Genomic DNA, 20,994 nt, shown 5'->3' on the forward strand with positions numbered 1-20,994 from the left:
TGTTTTCAATACTTCTACTTCTACTCCACTACATTCAGAGGCAAATATTGTACTTTTACTCCACTACAATTATTTGCAAACTTTAGTTATAGTTACTTTGCAGATATACATTATAAGATACATTAACCACTTTAGCCATATGTTATACCTAGGCTATTTGAAAATAGCCGATCTACAAGCTTGTAGATTTGCTATTTTTAAACATTTTTAGTACTTTTACTTTTGGTACATTTTGATACCAATACTTTTGTTGTTTTACTCAAGTACATTTTGAATTCCAGACTTTTACTTGTAACAGAGTACTTCTACATTGCAGTATTGATACTTTTAAGTAAAACATCTGAGCACTTTTTCCACCACTGCTGTACTGTATGTCTGCCTAGTACCTGTCTGTCTGTCTGTCTGTCTGTCTGTCTGTCTGTCTGTCTGTTTGTAGTTTGTACCTTGTCTGTTTTATCTGTCTTATCTGTTTACAACTTCATTATATAAAACGTGTGTGTGTGTGTGTGTGTGTGTGTGTGTGTGTGTGTGTGTGTGAACCCATTGCACACATCACAAATGGATGTAGCACAAATGTGCACAATGCTCACCATGTCCGTATTGTTGACAGTGTCTGATGCAGTACAAAAAACAATGTCATCCAGTGCAGCAATGTATAAACATTCAAAAGACAAAAGCTAAACAACTTGCTAAATATTGCTCTGTTTCAGCTGTTATAGGCAGCTAACCACATTACTATTTGTTTCCCTGTCAATTAATTAATATTAATTTGTGGATTAAAATAAATAATAAAAATGTGTTTGTGTGTGTTTGCGCGATTGCCTGGCTTCAGGGCACAACGGAGCGTCTAACGATGCACCTGGTAGAAGAGCACTCAGTGGTCGACCCCACCTACATCGAGGACTTCCTGTTGACGTACCGGACCTTCCTGTCCAGCCCCATGGTCGTCGGCAAGAAGCTCCTGGAGTGGTTCCACGACCCCAGTCTCAGGGACAAGGTCACTACACCCTCGTACTGTCCTGCACTTTCATTACATTATGTTTACATCAAGTACAACTGTAGAACAGGTGTAGCCTCACAAAGTAGTTTACCTGCATAAAAAGGACATACAGTAGGGCTACCATGATCATGACATTATAGTTAACTATTAATTGTGACAAATAATTGTGATTAATGATTTAATTGTTTTGGAATGGAAACGATTATGCCAAATAATTCTGATTAGCTCAAATAATTGTTATCAAGTAACAATTGTGACTAGTTGCACACACAGGTGTGTGTGTGTGTGTCTTTAACTGTTGAGCTGTGTGTGTTTGTGTTACTGCAGGTAACACGGGTAGTCTTACTGTGGGTGAACAATCACTTTAATGACTTTGAGGGAGATGCTGCCATGACTCACTTTCTGGAGGAGTTTGAGAACAATCTGGAAAGAGAGGTTTGTTGAAGAACTTCAACTATTTAGTTGTGATGAAGAGAATTGCCACAATGTTTGCATGCACACAATTGATTGGCTCTCCAGTGATCAGTCAAACGTGACACATTTCTGTCCATTTCAGTTTCATTTTTGCACGTTTTAAAGTCCAGAGTCAAGTTAAGAGTTAACACATTGAGTGCCAAAAACGGTCCGGACCGTTTTTCATAATCCTAACATGGTGTGCCAAAAACGGTTATGGCCGTTTTTGGGGAAAAATATGAAAAAAAAAAAAAAAAAAAAAAATTTCAATTTTTTTATTTATTTTTCCTTCACCTTCATGGTGTGTGTAATGAGGGGATCACCGTGAGGACGGTGATCACTGAAAATGTTTTGTGACTACTTGAAAAAGGTCCAAAAATGGTTAAAATTCCAGGCACTGGAGGTACCCTGTTTTGAAAAACCCCTGGCACTCAATGTGTTAAGAAAGTTAAGAAAATTAAATAAATACAAAAAAAAAAAAATCTACAAGCTGCAGTTTGGCTGTTTTTGCTGCGTGTTAAGTGGTTAAATCAAGCACATTTAACTTTAGTCAGATTTACATGTTTAACTTGTTGCATCCCTTTGCTCTTTACCCAGAAAATGTGTGGTCACCTCAGACTGTTAAACATAGCATGCGCTGCTAAGGCCAAGCTGAGGCTGGTGACTCTGACCAAGCCCTCCAGGGAAGCCCCGCTGGCCTTCACCCTGCTGGGAGGGCAGGAGAAAGGCTTCCGGATCTTCATCGACGCCGTGGAGCCCGGGAGCAAGGCAGCAGAGGTGGGGCTCAAGCGTGGAGATCAGGTAAGACCTACAACCCTCTCCGTATCATCTTTATCATAGTTTTTAATGTGTGTTCCATCTGAGGCCTTTTCAGTGGACTTGTTGAGGTTTTTATGTTTCATTTGTTGTGAAACTGAGCTGAATTATATTCTAACTGGCATTTAAAGCCATCCTAAGATGTCTTAAATCAGAACTTGCCAGCGACCACAGATAGCTTTTGCAAGCTTACCCTGACACCCAACACACACACACCCGCACACGATGTCTTTCTATCACTTTCACTCTCTGACGCAGCTCTGAGGGGTTTAAGGGAAAGTCTCTTAATCTGTAAACCCATCCTGAGATTCTGGGGTTTTGGACTAAAAGCTCTGCCCCGGTCCCCAAACATCCTGCAGCTGTCTCACTGCAGGAAACGCAAACATCCTGCCCAGCGTTTATTCTCATACTGCCCAGGGAACCGGAGGAGGTTGTCTTTTAATGCTGAAACATGCACACCATGACCGCTTGGTACACTTACAGAGCGCCGCCATCGTGGACCGACAGCTGTGCTGGGATTCTCTCTCATACGAGCACTGTACATAAACCCTGAGGGAGGGAGCTCACACACGGCTTGATGCTAATTCTGCTTAGCTGGAGAAAGAGCTTCTGAACACACAGATATCTGCGTCCTTTAACCTCTTAAGCCCTATATGGTTCGTTGTACGGCGAATAGCGAAAATAGTCAATCTACAAGCTCACAATGAATGTGCAGCAATGTGATTCTTTGTGTGCTTGTAGATCACTTTTTTTTTTTTAATTCTTTAGAGTTCTATGAAACCTTTTTGGAACCATTTTGAAAATGTTCACCTATAATGACATGCCCAAAATAGGAACGCCAGGTTGAAGGTGGTTAGTGCAAGCTTTTTATCAGAGGGCTCCTTCAAGGCATTTGACCGAAAGCTCGCATTTAAATGATTCTCGCACATGCTGTTTTTCCTGTTAACTAGTATTTTTAAGCTCCAGCACCTCAGCTAAGCCTCAGATTGGGTGAATTGTTTCATTCATTTCTTTTTTAAATTATTCCACTGGTTCAGGGAGTATTTAATTGAACTGAATCTTTTTTTTAATCCCCCTTTTGTTTGGGCTCAGGGTCACAGCCAAACCCAAACAATGGTACAAACAAAACAACATGCGCAGATAAAACCTGTTTTCAACCTCGGTAGCCCATAGTGGCTTCTGGCTACACCGTAGAAGACACTTTTGTTGTTGTTGTATCTGTCAATATAACTAATCAATCAGTGATTGTCCTTCGTCTGGTGTCTTTTAAAGTCCTTCATTTAACAGCATCCTTCAGTCTTGGAGTCTCATTACCAGAGGTGGAAAAAGTACTTAAATGTTTTGCTTGACTAAAAGTATCAATACTGCAATGTAGAAGTTCTCAGTTACGTAAGTAAGTAAGTAAGTAAAAGTCCGGAATTAAAAATGTACTTGAGTAAAAGTACAAAAGTATTGGTATCAAAATGTACTTAAAATACTAAAAATAAAAGTACAAAAATGTTGATGCGACGCGTTGTGAGCTTGTAGATCAGCTATTTTCAAATAAGGCTAAAGTGGTTAATGTACGTTTTATAATTTCATATGTAATAATTTATATCTGCAAAGTAACGAGTAACTAAAGTTTTCAAATAATTGTAGTGGAGTAAAAGTACAATATTTGCCTCTGAGATGTAGTGGAGTAGAAGTAAAAGTATAGACAATTGGAAATACTCCAGTAAGTAAAAGTACCTCGAAATTGTACTTTAGTACAGTGTTTGAGTAAACATACTTATTCATTACACAGACCTCATTTAGTTCGTCATCAGCCTGTCAGCACTGGTCCCTCAGTGTCTGTTATAAGCACTGATCCCAGAACAGGCCTGTTGGTCAGTCATGACAGGCTTAAGACTAATTCAAAGTCCAGATGTAGCATACATGGACTAGAAATGCAAACGACTGCACACTGTCCATTCCTCGTGTATTATACACGTATAGACTCTGCCAGCACCTTTTAGTGTACACTCGCTAAGGTCAAAGGTGACTTCCTCTTCCGCTAGGAGGAAGAGTGTTGGCTATCAGCCGGTGTGTTTGAAAATGGAGGCCAGGCCTTGGTCTAATGTAAGACCAGTGGTGTAAAAAGTACTCGAATGTTTTACTTAAGTAAAAGTAGCAATACCAGAATATAAAAATACTCTGTTACAAGTAAAAGGCCTGTGTTCAAAATGTTACTTGAGTAAAAGTACTGCAATCAAAGTACCAAAAGTAAAAGTACAAAAAATGTTTGAAAATAGCAGATCCGACTGTTGAAACAATGGGTTTTATTGAGTTATAAAGATTACACTGTGTACTATAAGATCCTCCTGTTGTCTCTGTGCAGATCTTGGAGGTGAACGGGCAGAACTTTGAGAACGTTCAGCTCGTTAAAGCCAACGAGATCCTGAAGAACAACACTCACCTCTCCATTACTGTGAAAACCAACCTGTTAGGTGAGAGATGATGAAACCAGAGCATTTTTATGTTCTGTTCTGCTTAAAGCTGCAGTCTGTAAGTTTCATGTCCTGGTCTGGATTTGAACCAGGGGTTTCCCGCATGGGAGACCACATTTCTACCGCTCTGCCAAGATGACATCCTTGCTCTCTCAGGACTGCTTGTATTGACTTGTATTGCACACACAATACTCTAACAGATAGATTAAAATAATGTTTTATTCATTCAAATCAATTCTGGATTGCAGCTTTTATCTAACGCTACAAAAATGAGCCGCACCTCTACTTGTCAATTATAATTATTTGTACTTGTAAATGAAAACACCTACTTAGATGAGTATTTCAATGGCTCTCGTCTCCTCTCCTCCCTCAGTCTTCAAAGAGTTGCTAACTCGTCCGGAACACGACCACGACGCAGACGGGGAAGACGAACCCGACAGGAAGAACGGCGGCGCGCCTCACCTGCCAAAGATTGGCGACATCAAGAAAGCGAGTCGCTACTCCATCCCCGACCTGGCCGTGGACGTGGAGCAGGTCATGTCTTTGGAGAAGGTCAGCAAGAAGGCCAAGGCCAACACGGTCGGCGGACGAAACAAGCTGAAGAAGATCTTTGACAAGACCCTCACAAGCATCCTGCCGCCAAAACCCTACAAGTAAGTACCGACTGTCTGGTTGCACTGTGTGTTGTGAGCTTGTAGATCTGCAATGCAATTTTCCCTGCAATTGCTTGACTAGCACAGCTGTTATTGAATACTTAGAAAGCAATACTTATTTGCATTCGTGCTCTTTTATTTTGGACACATTAGCACATTAGTGGGCGTGGGCCTGTGGGGCGTGGGCCTGTCACAATTGTTACATAATCGTCTAATCGCAATTATTTGAGATAATCGCAATTATTTTTGCATAATCGTCATAATCGTTTCCATGTAATATAAAATCATACATTTTCAAATATTAAAAAAGCAGAAATAGCTGATCTACAAGCTTGCAACGCGAGTGACGCGTTGTAAGCTTATAGATCTGCTATTTTCGGCTATTTTTACATGTATAAAATTATTAAATATGTTCAATGCCAAACACACATCTAAATCGTTAATCGCAATTTTTTGATTGATAATTAATCGTCAACTTAAATTTGTAATTGTGACAGCCCTAATTAGCCCTCATATATCAACCCTGCGCAGACCAATAAAGGGGCGTATGCTGATCTCACCGCAATTGTCCTCATTTATCATTTTATTGTCACTTTGATGTGAGCGTAGCGTACCCAACACACACATCTCACGTCGGGGCTCCTTAGATGCAGAACCAACCATAATGACCGTTTCAAGCTGTTGTCATGTCGCCTGTATGTCTGCAAGTAGATGTACTCAGCATGTCAGTGTTTCTCCTCCCCTGCTCCTTTTTCCCCGACGCAAACATCGCCCCCTACCTCGTGTCCGTAGAGCCGTTCCCTCAACCCTCCCGCCCTCTCCTCCCTCTCGTTTCCATAGCGACGTGGGCGTGGGCCAATCGCAGGACGACAGCATCGTGGGAATGAAGCAGTCGAAGCAGATCGCGCCCGCGCTGCCGGTCAGCGGGAACCTGTCGTCGTCCAACCCGGACCTGCTGCAGTCCCACCATCGCATCCTGGATTTCAACAACCAGCCTGGTGAGTGGAGGTGTCCGTTTGGATTCAAGTTCTCAGTCGCGACCGTCATTTGGATTCCATAGAAGAGTCCAACATGTCTTTAACCCAAAATGCATCGTTTTGTTAAAGTCTGTCCAACTCCATCACTTGCACAGACACCTTTTCGACACGCTCTTGCTTTCCCCCCGCCTTAAGCCACTCAGAGAGCTAGATGGCTGCGGAGGAGCCCCCCCCCCCCCGTCTGCACTGATTAAGTCTGTGCTGCGCGCTGTGTATAATTAGTAAAGGACTGGCAAAACTCAGCGACATGGGCTTTGTCCACTTAAAGTTCATTGACTTTGTAATTTAAAAGTTCATGGACTTTGTAGGACAATGTGAGTAACCTCTATGCTTACTGTGGGGGGAGTGCTTTGTTAGACATTGAATATGCTTACGGTATACGAGTTAAAAGTTACTGTCCGTCCCTCCTACACCGTCTCCCTCCCATTATAACAATTTGACCATTACAATCTCATTTCATATCCTATGTCATCCTCTAGCTCCAGTGTTGCTCAGTAAGTACCCGCCGCAGTGTGACATCATATCTCTGCTTCCAAGGGCAAGAACCAAGGGCTGCATTTACTAAAAATAATCCTGATTGATCTGTGTGGGTGCAATTATTAATCATGATTATCACCTTGGACACAGTCAACTAAATGATTTCCTTTCTTTCATAATGGCATTGAAAACTGTGGTGTACAGTATTATTATAAACCAATGCATTGTGTAGCAATAGCTTTAACCACTTTGAACCTCAGGTCCCTATTTTGTGCATGTCATTAAAGGCAAAAATGAGTTTTTTTTTAATGAGGAGGAGGGGGGGGGGGGTAGCAGACCTACAAGCTCATTACACATCGCAACGTGTTGAGCTTGTATGCTATTTTTTTTTTAAGTACATAAACTAAATGAAAATGGGGCTCAAGTGGTTAACGCTCAGCTCCTATCTCAACGTTTATCTAAAGCTGAATGTGTTTTCCCGGAGGCTGTAAGGAGTTAACGATCTCTAACTATGTTCTTGATTAAGGGATTACAGTTACTACTAAATCGCATGGACTCAAATGTAACTAGAACGATGATCACGCTACAGTGTCGTCTTTGTCAATGCCGTCAGCCGCTCTGTCAGTTGATCTACTGTAAGCTCCTCAAACACACACACTGTACATTTACGTTGAGCGGCTTCTTTGTCAATTTGTCAACAATTTCTTTACGCTTCAGCTGCTGTGTTTATCAGCTGTTGCTCGGACACGGTTCATGAGCCGCTTCTTGATTTCCTTTTTAAGTTTTGACAGAGCGTTGCTAACGGCATTCCGTCGACAGCTGTCCTTCCCAGCTCTCTAATGGTTCTCAGTGGTTTGTGGGAGTTTTCTTTTCTTCTATTTTTTCTAACAGTACTCTGGGTGTATGTGCTCGGTGAGAGGGTTTCTGTACATTAACTGTTGAAACACTAAGTGAGGCTAAGTGAGGTAACCACACGCCAAGATGGCGGGAGGGTTTGTTTTTCCCTGATCAAGGAAACACTGAGGTAATACCCAAACATGTTCTTTGGCTGAACTCTTCTACTGTACATACCGTAGAGCGGTGTATCCGGGGATCCCCAAAGAAGATGCAGTTGATTAATAATTAGTAACCAAATGGACTCTTACAGGTCTGTAACTCTGAGTATATACAAATATGTACCAAACACTGGGGATTTTACAGTGTTGATTTTGGTCTCAGCCTCCTGCATCTCAAACTAGGGGTCCTTCAAATTAAGGAGGTTGAGAATCACTCGCATAGAGGAACAAAACAGAATTTGATATAAGACAAGTAAGACGCGCGAACGCGGGAAGCGAACGCAGCTTGAAAATAACAATAAGAAGAATAGAAAGGAATGAGCAATTGTAAATCTCAAACTCTCCTCAAACTAAGGCGTTTTCAACTTGCCATCGGGCCTGAAATATGCACAAATTACATGGAATTCTTAGATATCCTAATAGATGAACTTGTGTAGATGCTTTTTGATGTGTTATTTTTGACTGTAGCTGCTACATTTCTCTCAGAGGAGTGTAATTAGTCACCCAGGGGCAGGCGGATTTCAGCCACATTGTAGTGCACTCTGAGATCTGTCAGCAGCCAATGAGAGCACACAGGCAGTGCACACAATACTGCACACAGACAGACACACACACAACCCGAGCACGGTTTCATAGTAAGCACTTGCGCGCCTCCTTCCGCTGCGTTCGCAATAACGCAGCGGAAGGAAAAAAAAATAAGACCAAGATAAGATGGAACCGGGTACAGGCAGCTGATTCTCCTTATAAGGGGATGCTACATTTTCACAACCAGACCAACCAGTTGTTTCCCTGCTCAGGTACATTCGGAGACAAAAATGTGTATCTAAGATTCAAACGGCATTACAATTGCTCCAACCCTGAGGTATAGTGCTGCCGTAGCTGAGTGGGTAGAGTGGGCCATCAGGTAATCATGAGGTCGCTGTTTCGCCCCCCTGGCCCGCTAAGCTACGTGTTGAAGTGTCCTCGAGAAAGACACTTAAAGACTAACTGCTCCCCAGGCGCTCTGTTAATAGCGTCCACCGCTCCTTATAGTTAGAATGGTAAATGCAGTGGACAGAGGTGGTAAAAGTACTCAAATGTTTTACTTGAGTAAAAGTAAAAGTATCAATACTGCAATGTATTGCAATGCAATGAAAAATCTACAAAGTAACTAGTAACTAAAGTTTTCAAATAATTGTAGTGGAGTAAAAGTACAATATGTTCCTCTGAGGTGTAGTGGAGTAGAAGTACAAGTACTGAACATTGGAAATGCTCCAGTAAAGTAAAAGTACCTCAGAATTGTACTTAAGTACAGTACTTGAGTAAATGTACTTAGTTACTTTACACCACTGGCAGCGTACACGTTTCTCATAATGTTTCCGCTGCAAATGTAACGGTGATGAAAAATACCCCAAAGGAGTGGAGACTAAATTATAATTATGAGTGTGTGTGTGTGTGTGCTCTAGTTTGTGACTGTTCGTGCGGTGTGTTTCCCCACACACAGACATGTCGGACCAGGTTCTGAGGGTGTTCAAGGCGGACCAGCAGTCCCGCTACATCATGATCGGCAAGGACACCACGGCCAAGGAGGTGGTCGCCCAGGCCATCAGGGAGTTCGCCCTGACCGCCGCGCCCGAAGCCTATTCGCTGTGCGAGGTGTCCGTCACGCCCGAGGGCGTGATCAAACAGCGGCGGTTGCCGGAGCAACTGTCCAAGCTGGCGGACAGGATTCAGCTGAGCGGCAGGTAAAGATGGGTACCTTTTTCAGATCGGTTGGCAAGGCCCCTCCCCCTTAAACCATTCAATCAGTGTCATTTTAAGATTTCTTTGGCTATTTTTTTTTAAATCTTGGAAAAGTTGTGCAAATCTTTGAATATATATTTTTTCAAAGCAAACATTTGTAAAATATTTAGTTCCAGGGACACCTAGAAGCAAAGATTTGAGTTACAAATGTTGGCTTTAAAAAGTATACATTCAAAGATTCACACACATTTTCACAATTTCTTTCAAAAATAGCAGATCTACAAGCTCATAGTGCGCGGCACTCTGTGCCACGCTATGAGTTTGTATATCTGCTATTTTTGAATAGCCCAAAGAAATCTAAAGTTCCCGGTCTTGAAAAAACAGAAAAGATCATAAAGGCATTCAAATGAAGAAATAATACGAGTCGAAGACATCAAGTTAAATCCAACTCGACAAATACATGTTTTCAGCAGGGGAATTAGAATGTGAAACCGATTAACCCTTTCCTCACCCAGATACTACCTGAAGAGCAACATGGAGACGGAGACGCTGTGTTCGGACGACGACGCCCAGGACCTGCTCCGAGAGGGCCAGATCTCTCTGCTCCAGCTCAGCACGGTGGAGGTGGCCACGCAGCTCTCCATGCGCGCCTTCGAGCTCTTCTGCGCCATCGAGCCCACGGAGTACATCGACGACCTGTTCAAGCTCCGCTCCAAGACGGGCTCGGCCAGCCTCAAGCGCTTCGAGGAGGCCATCAACCACGAGACCTTCTGGGTGGCCACCGAGGTGGTCCGCGAGCCCAACCAGCTGAAGCGCATGAAGAACATCAAGCACTTCATCAAGATCGCCCTGCACTGCCGCGAGTGCAAGAACTTCAACTCCATGTTCGCCATCATCAGGTGAGACGCTCGCTCAGTCAGTGTGTTACAGTACATAATAGAGCCCGGACCAATATATCGTTTCCGGCGATATATCGGACGTGATTAGATTTTTCTGGCGACATCGGTATCGGCGATTATGCAGCCGATGTGGCCCGTTTTTTAACCTTGAAGGAGTTGTTCACCCGAAACATTTCTTATTTTCTATCAATTACACACCCCATGAAGCATTGAATTCATGGAGATGTTTTCGTTTTTGTCGCATTCCAAAGCCAATCATTTTATGACCAGCGGAAAGATGCTAATGTATCGGAAATACACCCGGTCATCAAATTATTGGCTGTGTCAAAAACAGAAGGATCTCCATGAATTCAAGGCTTCATGGGGTGTGTAATTGATAGAAAATAAGTATTTTTTTGGCTGAACTACTCCTTTAAAATGTTTTCAGAAATAGTAGATCTACAAGCTCAAAATGCATCGCTTTGTGTCTATCAAAGGTATTTGTATTTATCAGTTTGCTTTTAACTTAAATGTTCTCACATCAAAACTTTAATCAAATCTAAGTTATTCAAACTAATCTCAAACTTTCTTGTTTTTTTTACACAATATTGGTCAAACGTCAGTAATTGGTGGTCTACGATTATCCAACATCAGACATTTAGACCCCAAAAAACTGCAATCAGTCAGGTTTTAGTTAGAAGGAAGGAAGGAAAAGAGTAAAGGAAGGAAGGAAGAGAAAGAAAGACACCGTAGATTATTATTTTGTACAGCGAGTCACAGTAGAACTAACAACATGTTATTAATGTGTCCCTCCTCTCCAGCGGTCTGAACTTGGCTCCGGTCTCCAGACTGAGGGGAACCTGGGAGAAGCTGCCCAGTAAATATGAGAAGCTGTTCGGAGACCTTCAGGATCTGTTCGACCCGTCCAGGAACATGGCCAAGTACCGCAACGTCCTCAACAACCAGAACCTTCAGCCTCCCATCATCCCCCTGTTCCCCGTCATCAAGAAGGACCTCACCTTCCTCCACGAAGGTAGGGCAGAATATGACAATAGAATATTATGTATTTTGCTACTTTAACAGGAAAAAGCAGTAGCCCTAGCAGCATTAACATAATCCCTGTTGAAATGGAAAAGGTGACAGTAAAACTAGTAGGCCTGGCCTTGAACTGTCAACTTAGAATATAGGCTATTATGTGACTGGAGTCCTTAAATCATGATTATATTTCACACAAAAACTCATGTTCATACACTTGCAACATTGTTTTCCTATTATGACGTGCCCAGAATAGGGACACTGGGGTTCAGAGTGAGGGCCATATTTTCGCCGGTGCCTTACCCATTATCCCTAAACTTCTTTGCCATTTTTTACTATTTTTAAAAACATTTTCAAATAGTTCAATTAGCCGAACTACATCGACACGTTGTTATCTAGTTGATTGGCTATTTGAAAATGTTTTTAAAAATAGTAAAAAATGGCAAAGAGGTTTAGGGATAATGGGTAAAGCACCGGCGAAAATATGGCCCCCATGAGCATGTTGGCCTTTCACCAATGTCAGGATTGAGAATATTTGCTGCTGTCTACTGGATCCATAACATTCTTCTCTTTCTCTCTGGCCTCAGGTAACGACTCTAAAGTCGACGGCCTGGTGAACTTTGAGAAGTTGAGGATGATCGCCAAAGAGATCCGCCATGTTGGCCGCATGGCCTCCGTCAACATGGACCCGGCACTTATGTTCCGGACCAGGTAGGAACCCAGGGAGAACAAACCCGGTCTGGACTTAATATTCACCGTTCGTTCCTCTGACTCTGACCCGCAGGTCCACTGACTAACCGGCCACCGCAGGGGTTTGGGTCACGTAGTACTTTGGGAGGGAGATTTACCCTTCTTTTCAACATGCTCCCCCAAATGTTTCCCTGTGTCACTGCACAAACACATTGTTGGCCTGATTCGAGCACAGCGCTCCCCTGTCAGTGTCCTTTTTGATGTTGTAATCATGTGAAGGGTCTGTGCTCTGTCTGTCTGCTGTCTCTCTCGCGGTGTCCTCTGGTGAAAAAATGCTTTGTCCCTGGTGATTTCTTATGGTGATCTTTTGTGATCTGTGGTGATCTTTCCTGTCCTAAGCTTGTCTCCTTTCTCTCTTTGTTTTTTTATCTCTATTCATCCACCCTTTGCTGCCCCCCACCCACCCCCACGCTTCTCTGTTCATGGCAACCCCTCCCCCCTGTAGGAAGAAGAAATGGAGAAGTTTAGGGTAAGTTTGGTGACCCTATGAACTTTTTGCCTTTACATGCACCATAACCCTTTATAACGGTTGTTCTCCTCTCCTGCCTGAGTGTCCTTTCTTCTTTCTCTGAATCCTTGTTTTCATTAACCAGCTTTGAGTTGACCCCTCCCCCTAACCCCACCTGACCTACAAACCCATCGCCTACTGTGAAACTCAGGTCACTTTTGCTGATATCAGCTGACCCATTCACTTAACATTACAACTAACATCAAACCCATTAAAACCGGGAAAGCATCTGTGTCCTTTTAGACTTTAGCGTTGGTTATTCAAAAATAGCAGATATACAAGCTCGCCGCAACATTTTAGTTTTTCAGAAAACATAGGTTAGGATTTAGAAGGCGTTTGAACAATCGTGTTTGTTACGTCCTCCTAGTGAAACTCCTCACTGTCAGATTAAAAGAAGCGGCTTGTGATCTCATGTTAATCAGGGGAGACGTAGTTGTCTACACCCTCCTCCAAGACCAAACTGTAGCGGTCAGCAGTGACAGTCACCAGTAGTGACTCACTACTGTATAAACATGGTGGGGAGTGTGGGGGAAAAGATAAAGAAATGTTTTCCCCCTCATCTTTAAAGACATCTCATGTCAACACAACATGATAACATTCCTCATATCTGATATGTATACTCAGAAATAGTTTGTGTCCTTCAGTTACAGTACCAAACATGCATAATGTACATCCTAAACGGGAAATACTACCGTAAGTGTTAGCGATATGTTAGCAAATGTGGTCATTTGATAGCACGTTTGACTTCACTAGGAAGCTTCACTGGCTACACATGGTTTGCAGTTTGAGTTCCCATCCCTTGGCCATTGTTTTAAGTTTGTTTCTGGACACCAAACCTCGACACCAGCAAAGGGCGTCGATATGGAGTCATTCTGATACCAATATTACTGTTATCATACTTTACATTCTGTTGGTCGCATGGGGCTGTGTTTTGTAGTGTTAGAAAGTAAACGTTCACTCTTAACACAGTGGTCCTCAAACTTTTACATTTCAAGGACCCCCAGTTTGGTGGTCATTAGGCCACGGATCCTAGAGTGTACAAATGAAGGAAATGGTCTATTTTGGACGCTCTTAAGATTTGCAGACCTGTAAGCAACTATCAATCCCCCGGGGGGGTCCCCGAACCCCACTTTGAGCATCACTCCTCTAACACAGCATATTTGAACACTGTAAGTGATGCGTGGAGGAGCAAAACAAAAAAGAAAACCTTCACAAACGTGATTATGACTTCAAGCCACGTGCAAACAATCCTCTTTCTACTACAAAACCAACCCTGAGTCAGACCCCAGAAATGTCAACTATCTCTGACCATGTGACCGCCCCCCCCCGCCCCCCCCACCTCCCTTCTTCCCACTGCCTGGAATGTGTGGAATGTTGTGGAGTGGAGAGGAATGCCTGAAGCTGCTCTCTGCATGACTTGAGTTCAAACAACCTCCCTCTCTCTCTCTACTACAACACGGCAGCAGTGGTACAGTGTACAACTTGCAGTGGTGGGAAAAGTACTCAAATTCTTTACTCAATACTGCAATATAGAAATACTCTGTTCAAGTAAAAGTCCAGAATAAATGACTTGAGTAAAAGTACAAAAGTATTGGCATCAAAATGTACTTAAAGATCTGCTATTGAAAATAGCAGATCTACAAGCTCACAACGCGTCGCATCGCGACGCGTTGTGAGCTTGTAGATCTGCTATTTTCAAATAGCCTATGTATAAAATAGGGCTAAAGCGGTTAATGTACGTTTCATAATATCATCATTTATATCTGAAAAGTAACTAGTAACTAAAGTTTTCAAACAATTGTAGTGGAGTAAAAGTACAATATTTGCCTCTGTGATGTAGTGGAGTAGAAGTAAAAGTATATACAATTGGAAATACTCCAGTAAAGTAAAAGTACCTCAAAATTGTACTTGAGTACGGTCCTTAGGTAAATGTACTTAGTTACTTTCCACCACTGACTGGTACAACGTGTACGCAAAACACACACACACACACACACACACACACACACACACCTGAAACAACAGTCTAACGGGCATCTCTCTCTCTCTCTCTCTCTCAACCCTCCTTGCGTTGTGTAAGCAGGTCTCTCAGCCAGGGCAGCGCCAACGCAGCGGTGCTGGACGTGACTCAGGCAGGAGGCCACAAAAAGCGGGTTCGACGGAGTTCCTTCCTCAACGCCAAGAAACTGTACGAGGACGCCCAGATGGCGCGCAAGGTCAAACAGTACCTGTCCAACCTGAGCCTGGAGACCAACGAGGAGAGCCTGCAGACGCTGTCCACGCAGTGCGAACCCTCCATCAGCACATGTGAGCAGCAGGCGATGGGAGCGTAACAGTTAACCCCGATAAAGACCGGGAACGCAAATAGCAGATATACAAGCTTCTAATGCGGAGCCTGTAGATCTGCTATTTTTGAAGAATAATTTTGAGCAAATCTTTGAATATATATATATTTTTTTAAAGCGAACATTTTTAAAACTCAAATCTTTGCTTTTTGAGTTACAAATGTTCACTTAAAAATATATATATATATGTTTTGCACACATTTTCACGATTAAAAAGAAATTGCAGATCTACAAGCTCATAGTGCGGCACTGAGTGCCACGCTATGAGCTTTAGATCTGCTATTTTTGAATAGCCCAAAGAAATCTAAAAACGACACACAGATGTGTCCCCGGTCTTAATGGGTTAATGGAACTAATGGATTGAATCGATCATGAAAAATAACCTAGTTAAAATAATTGTTCATCGGAATGTCCAATTAATGTTTCTAAAATAACGACGTGTCACAATGCAACACTATTTGTGTGACGCTTATGTGTGACACTATCTTGCGAGTTGGTGCGACGCTGTTGTACCACAAAGACATAAATTCTAATATATTTTGTCAATTTAATTATACAATTAATCAAAAAAGTAATCAATAGAATAGTAGCTAAGAAAAAAATTATAGTTGCAGCCCTAGTTTGGATTGATGACATGATGTCCATGAACCAAGACACTCACACAAACACGTTTGGCTGGTGGGCTAAAAAGCTAGTTTCAGACCCTGCATCTCAGGGCAAAATCTGAGTTGTATGAAACCAAAACAAACCTATAAGCACTAGCAGGTACTTCTTTTTTAAGACTCGCATGAATGCATATAAATGTTGGTGCACTAGCAGGTACTCAGGCTTGCATGAATGCTAATAATGTCGGTGCACTATCTGTCCAATCAGAATGACTGATCTTCATCTCCTCTCCACAGTAAACCACCTTACCTGTCACTTATCACTGACAGCTAACGGCTAATGGCCTCTTATCTCCCATTATCTTCTCTCTCTGATCCCCTCCTCAGTGCCCAAGAACGCTGGAGGGAAGAGGCCCGACACGTCTCCAGTGGTCTCCAGGGCGGCTAGCCAGCACAAGGGCCAGATAACTAAGGCTAACCAGGCCCTGCAGGTCCCAGCCGTGGCCCTCTACCCGTCTAGGAAGAAGGTCCCTGTTAAAGATCTGCCACCTTTCGGTAAGGGGATTATGCCACATTTTTTTCAACATACATTTTGTAATCGATAAAGCGTTGTTTTAACCCATTCAATCCGGGAACGCATCTGTGTCATTTTAGTTTTCTTTGGCTGTTGAAAAATAGCAGATCTACAAGCTCATAGCGCGGCACCGAGTGCCACGCCTATGAGCTTGTAGATCTGCTATTTTTTAATAGAAATCATCTTACATCTTCAAATGACACAGATGCGTTCCCGGTCTTAATGGATTAACCAATCTGTATGGAGTATTTTGATGCAATAAAACTAGTACCTCTGCAGTGTGTTTTACTCTTCCCTCCAGATATTTAGACCACCGTGTCAGTTAGGACTCACTGGTTAGTATTAGTACTGCCTGAAGCTCATAAGCGCAATATCTTCCCATGGCAAGTGGGCAATTCCCTCTTGAAAGAGTAGTAGAAGTGTTGTCTCCCATGTGGGAGACCCGGGTTTGAATCCTGGGTAGGACATGAAACCTTCGAATTGCAGCTTTTACGTATGAGATGAATGTGTAAAAAGGATTTTAAGATAAGGTGAGCTACAGCTCCACTGTCTAACTGAGGTTGGAAATGTGTCTTTGGTCTAGGCAATTCATATGTTCTTCTAAAGACCAAGGGAATACTAGCGGTGACAGGAAGTGGAACCACAGCATTTGATACTTGCTGATCGATTGAGTTTCTATTTTCACTTCCTGTACAAACAAAGCCAATAGAAACGGCAGTGCTGGATTCTGATAATGGACGGAACATGCAGTCTTGTGATATTGAGGGGAAACGAAAAGAATCCCGTTTGAATATTTAAAATCATTCCTTTGCCCTATAGTCTCTCCATGTAAATGTTGTCTTGTCTCATCAGACAAAAGAAAAATCCACCTTGACACTCCCTAGCCGCTGCTTCTCTGGGACTCTGGCTCCACCAGCAGGCCATCTAGCCCAACTGCACCCACGCCTCCTAAAGGAGAAAAATAAAAACACAGATAATGATGTAGCATTGCATCCCAGCATCCCACAGACGAATGTCTGCAGGCCTCGCCTAAATGCTAACATCTTCAACCACAGCATCCATGATTTGGGGCAAACATTAGCCCAAAAATTGCAGATCTACAAGCTCCAGCATCCATATTTTGGGGCAAACATTAGCCTAAATATAGCATACTTACACAACGCATGCATTGTGAACTTGTAGATCGGCTATTTTTGTTTAGGTGTAGAGGGAAAAAAGTGGTCCAAGTATTAAACCAAGGGTTTAAGTGGATAACAGCACTGTTCTATTCTGCAGGCACCAGTTCTCCACAGTCTCTCAAGAAGATCTTGTCCTTGTCAGAGGAGGGGAATGAGAGACACCGGCGGCAGCCAGAGGACACGGTGTCCAATGCCTCCTCGCCTCCCACCTCCCCTCAGAGCTCCCCCAAGAAGGGTAAGCTGATAATCCCCCCCTCTCCTCCTCCCCTCTCTCCTCTTGTTCTTCACGTGGTCTTCACTGTGTGCTGATGTCACCATCTGGTGGTTGCTGACATGTACTGCATTATAGTTTGACCCTCATTCAGACTAAGAACATGCTTTATTATCAGCATATCATCATGGTCAGGTGAAAACCTTGTACTGTATGTCCAAAAATGTCTATCTACTCAAATATCTTTGCTGAAAAGAGCTGCAAGCTCACAATGCATGATGAGTTTGGCAATTTCGCCAAATCTTCACCCCAGAAGCTGTGGTTTGCAGAAAAATTCCCCCCAAAAATTATAATCTTCAGACATAATCTTTAAGTTAAGATGATGCAGACATGTATTGTCCAAAAGCAAACACAGCACACACTCTTTAAAACAGATAAGTGTCAGCAGTCCCAACATTCATGAGGGTGTCTCTTGTCTTGTGACATCTGTGCCTTGCTCACAGGATTGTGGAGACTGTCAGGTCTCAGTGTGAGGAACGTGGCCTTCACTCATACAACCACAGCAGCCTCAGGTAAACAGTAGTCCTCCAGGCTGTAGACCAACCCTGCTGGCTTGGAGTTGAGAAGCATTGCTTTCTCAACTCCAGTTCTGGAGATCCAGACCGCTACTGATTTTCTTCCTAGCTGTCTAATCAGAAACTAGTTTAGTAGACATGTGAATGCCATTAACTAGCTGGTAGAATATAAATCTAGCAGTAGTACTGGGTTCCAGGACCAGATGAGAACATTGCACTCACTGGTCCAGTTGCATAGCCTGGCTCCAGCCACTGAATCGCTAGCCACGCGGATATTGCACATATTTGTGAAACGTTAATTCAGTGTCAGGCTACCACTACTAGTTGCATACTGTATGTGGTTTCAATCGTGTATTCCTCTTTGTATGGACATCAGGATTGGCTTGATTTGAACCTGAAAAGTTGATTTACAAATTAACCAGTTACGCAATAGAGCAGGGGTGTCAAACTACCAGCCCGCGGGTCCTGTCCATTCTGCACGATCATTTGGGGGAAGGAAATATTGTTATTATTATTATTATAGTTAATTAAAATATTAATGTCCAATTATTATCTAGTTGCAGGCTTTAGTTGTGACCGAATACTATGACAGCATTCCTGACTTTCAGCGTTGGGATCACGCACAGAAAAAAGTAATCTGACCTGCACAAAGTCACATTTTGACCAGCCCGACCCATGATGACCCAAAATGTGTTAGCCACCCCTGCTGTAGAGTCTTTGGGCTGACCAGACAGCTGTATAAAGTAGCTAGGTCAGTGGTTCTCAACCTTTTCAGGCAGCGACCCCCCAAAATAATCATATTTTGGGGGATGAGGCACAGTGAGCTTGTAGATCGGCTATTTTCACAATTTCTGCCTCTTTCTTATATTATTTGACAATTCGGACAATCTTTTGACCAGTTTTTATAGTAATTTGTTGATTACTTTTGATGCAGCATTGATCATTTTTTTCTTATTTTTTTCCTTTTCTCTTTTTTTTGTTGAGGTATTAAAAAGGTCTGAAAAGTCCTTGAATTATCACTTCACTGTCATCTGGGGACCCCCCCCCCCAAAATCATATGGGATCCCGGACCACAGGTTGCGTTGAGAACCACTGAGCTAGGCGATGGCAGCTAATTTAACCCATTAAGACCTGGAACGCATCTGTGTCACTTTAGATTTCTTTGGCTATTCAAAAATAGCAGATATACAAGCTCATAGCGCGGCACCGAGTGCCGCGCTATGAGCTTGTAGATCTGCTATTTTTGAAAAATCTTGAAAAAAAATGTGTCACTCTTCTCAGCTCTCCTGATCTATCCCTTCTACACTCTGAACTTTTCAAAACACACCTTTCCTTCCTAACAAGATGTACATGGATTGTTTGTTCTCCTCTCCTCCAGGCTACACCAGGATGGGTGACATCTACTCAGACTCGGGCCACAGCGAGATCTCCTCGCGCTCCAGTCTGGTCAGCAACTCCTCCTTTGACATGGCTCAGGAGGAGAGGAGGCTCCGCCACTCGGGGGGAGTCGTGGACCTCCACTTGGGGGGACCCCGACTGGAGAGACGAGCGACCACAGACCCTGACCAGTACAGTCTGGGGTAAGCAGAGCTCATTGTCTCGTTCCCTTTTTTTTCCCCTTGAATATTTGTTATTTTCGCTGCACACATTGGTATTCATCATCATTATATTATATATTCTTTTAACGCATTAAGATTTATTTGGCTATTCAAAAATAGCAGATATAAAAGCTCATAGCGCGTCACAGAGTGCTGCGCTATGAGCTTGCAGATCTGCAATTTTTTTTAAATCTTGAAAATGTGTGCAAATCTTTGAATATATATTTTTTTAGACGAACAATTGTCAAATATTTTGTTCCAGGGACCTCCAGAAGCAATGATTTGAGTTACAAATATTAAAAATAAATATATATATATGAGCTTGTATATCTGCTATTTTTTAATAGCTCAAATCTAAAATGACACAGATGCGTTCCTGGATTTAATGGGTTAATCATAATTGAAACATGTTTATTTAATGTCAGTCACAGCAAATATTATAACATCATCATCCATTGTACAACATTCAAACCGTGACTGATATCTCTCCTCACCCCCCCCCCCTACCAGCTCCTACTCCTCCATGCAGGACTGCAGGTCCGTGTACGCCGGCTGTCCCACGGTGCTGTCGTCCCCCAGCAGCGAGGAGCTGACCCAGGACCAGGGAGACCGCGTCTCGCTGGACGCCGCCGACAGCGGCCGCGGCTCCTGGACGTCCTGCTCCTCCGGCTCCCACGACAACATCCAGACCATGCAGCAGGGACGCAGCTGGGAGACGCTAGCCTTCGGCGGCGGAGGAGGAGGGGGAGTTTTGCCTCCCCCAGGGGGGGGCCCCGAGGGGGCCCTGATGGGCGGCCCGGCGGGGCTCTGGGCCGCCCAGGCCAGAGGGAGCTGGGCGTCGGCCAGCTCTTCATCCTCGGCGGCGTACTGGGGCGAGGACTCCGAGGGAGACACCGGGACCATTAAGAGGAGAGGAGGGAAGGACGTGAGCGCCGATCCGGAGACTAGCAGCATAACGTCTACCGGGTCGGCGGAGGAGACCTCCAAGCAGCAGCACCCCAGGCCTTCCCCCTCCCCCGTCACCGCCGGGGGGAAAGGACTCCTCTGTGAGTAGGACAG

The 20,994-nt window shown here is 43.4% G+C and overlaps 1 protein-coding gene across 6 annotated transcripts in view; it reads left to right on the forward strand.

The window, feature by feature from the left end:
- rapgef2b (Rap guanine nucleotide exchange factor 2b) overlaps positions 1-20,994 on the forward strand; it is a 143,805-nt gene that overhangs the window by 117,064 nt on the left and 5,747 nt on the right. For 4 of the 6 annotated variants that reach the window (XR_014599575.1, XR_014599578.1, XR_014599579.1 and 1 more), the window contains 16 exons: positions 833-997; positions 1,328-1,435; positions 2,051-2,254; positions 4,626-4,734; positions 5,108-5,387; positions 6,228-6,385; positions 9,440-9,680; positions 10,194-10,577; positions 11,378-11,589; positions 12,179-12,302; positions 12,787-12,810; positions 14,933-15,156; positions 16,187-16,354; positions 17,649-17,786; positions 19,716-19,917; positions 20,446-20,981. Coding sequence is in view for 1 of the 6 variants with exons in the window: in XM_084041990.1 (XP_083898116.1) it covers positions 833-997; positions 1,328-1,435; positions 2,051-2,254; positions 4,626-4,734; positions 5,108-5,387; positions 6,228-6,385; positions 9,440-9,680; positions 10,194-10,577; positions 11,378-11,589; positions 12,179-12,302; positions 12,787-12,810; positions 14,933-15,156; positions 16,187-16,354; positions 17,649-17,786; positions 19,716-19,917; positions 20,446-20,981 (3,277 nt within the window). In the remaining 5 variants the exon portion in view is untranslated. Of the gene's footprint in view, positions 1-832; positions 998-1,327; positions 1,436-2,050; positions 2,255-4,625; positions 4,735-5,107; positions 5,388-6,227; positions 6,386-9,439; positions 9,681-10,193; positions 10,578-11,377; positions 11,590-12,178; positions 12,303-12,786; positions 12,811-14,929; positions 15,157-16,186; positions 16,355-17,648; positions 17,787-19,715; positions 19,918-20,445; positions 20,982-20,994 lie in introns of all 6 variants that reach the window. The other 2 variants (XR_014599576.1, XR_014599577.1) reach the window with 2 other exon arrangements.

Source organism: Gymnoscopelus microlampas, assembly GCF_963454915.1.
Source record: "Gymnoscopelus microlampas genome assembly, chromosome: 18".
Classification (NCBI taxonomy): domain Eukaryota; kingdom Metazoa; phylum Chordata; class Actinopteri; order Myctophiformes; family Myctophidae; genus Gymnoscopelus; species Gymnoscopelus microlampas.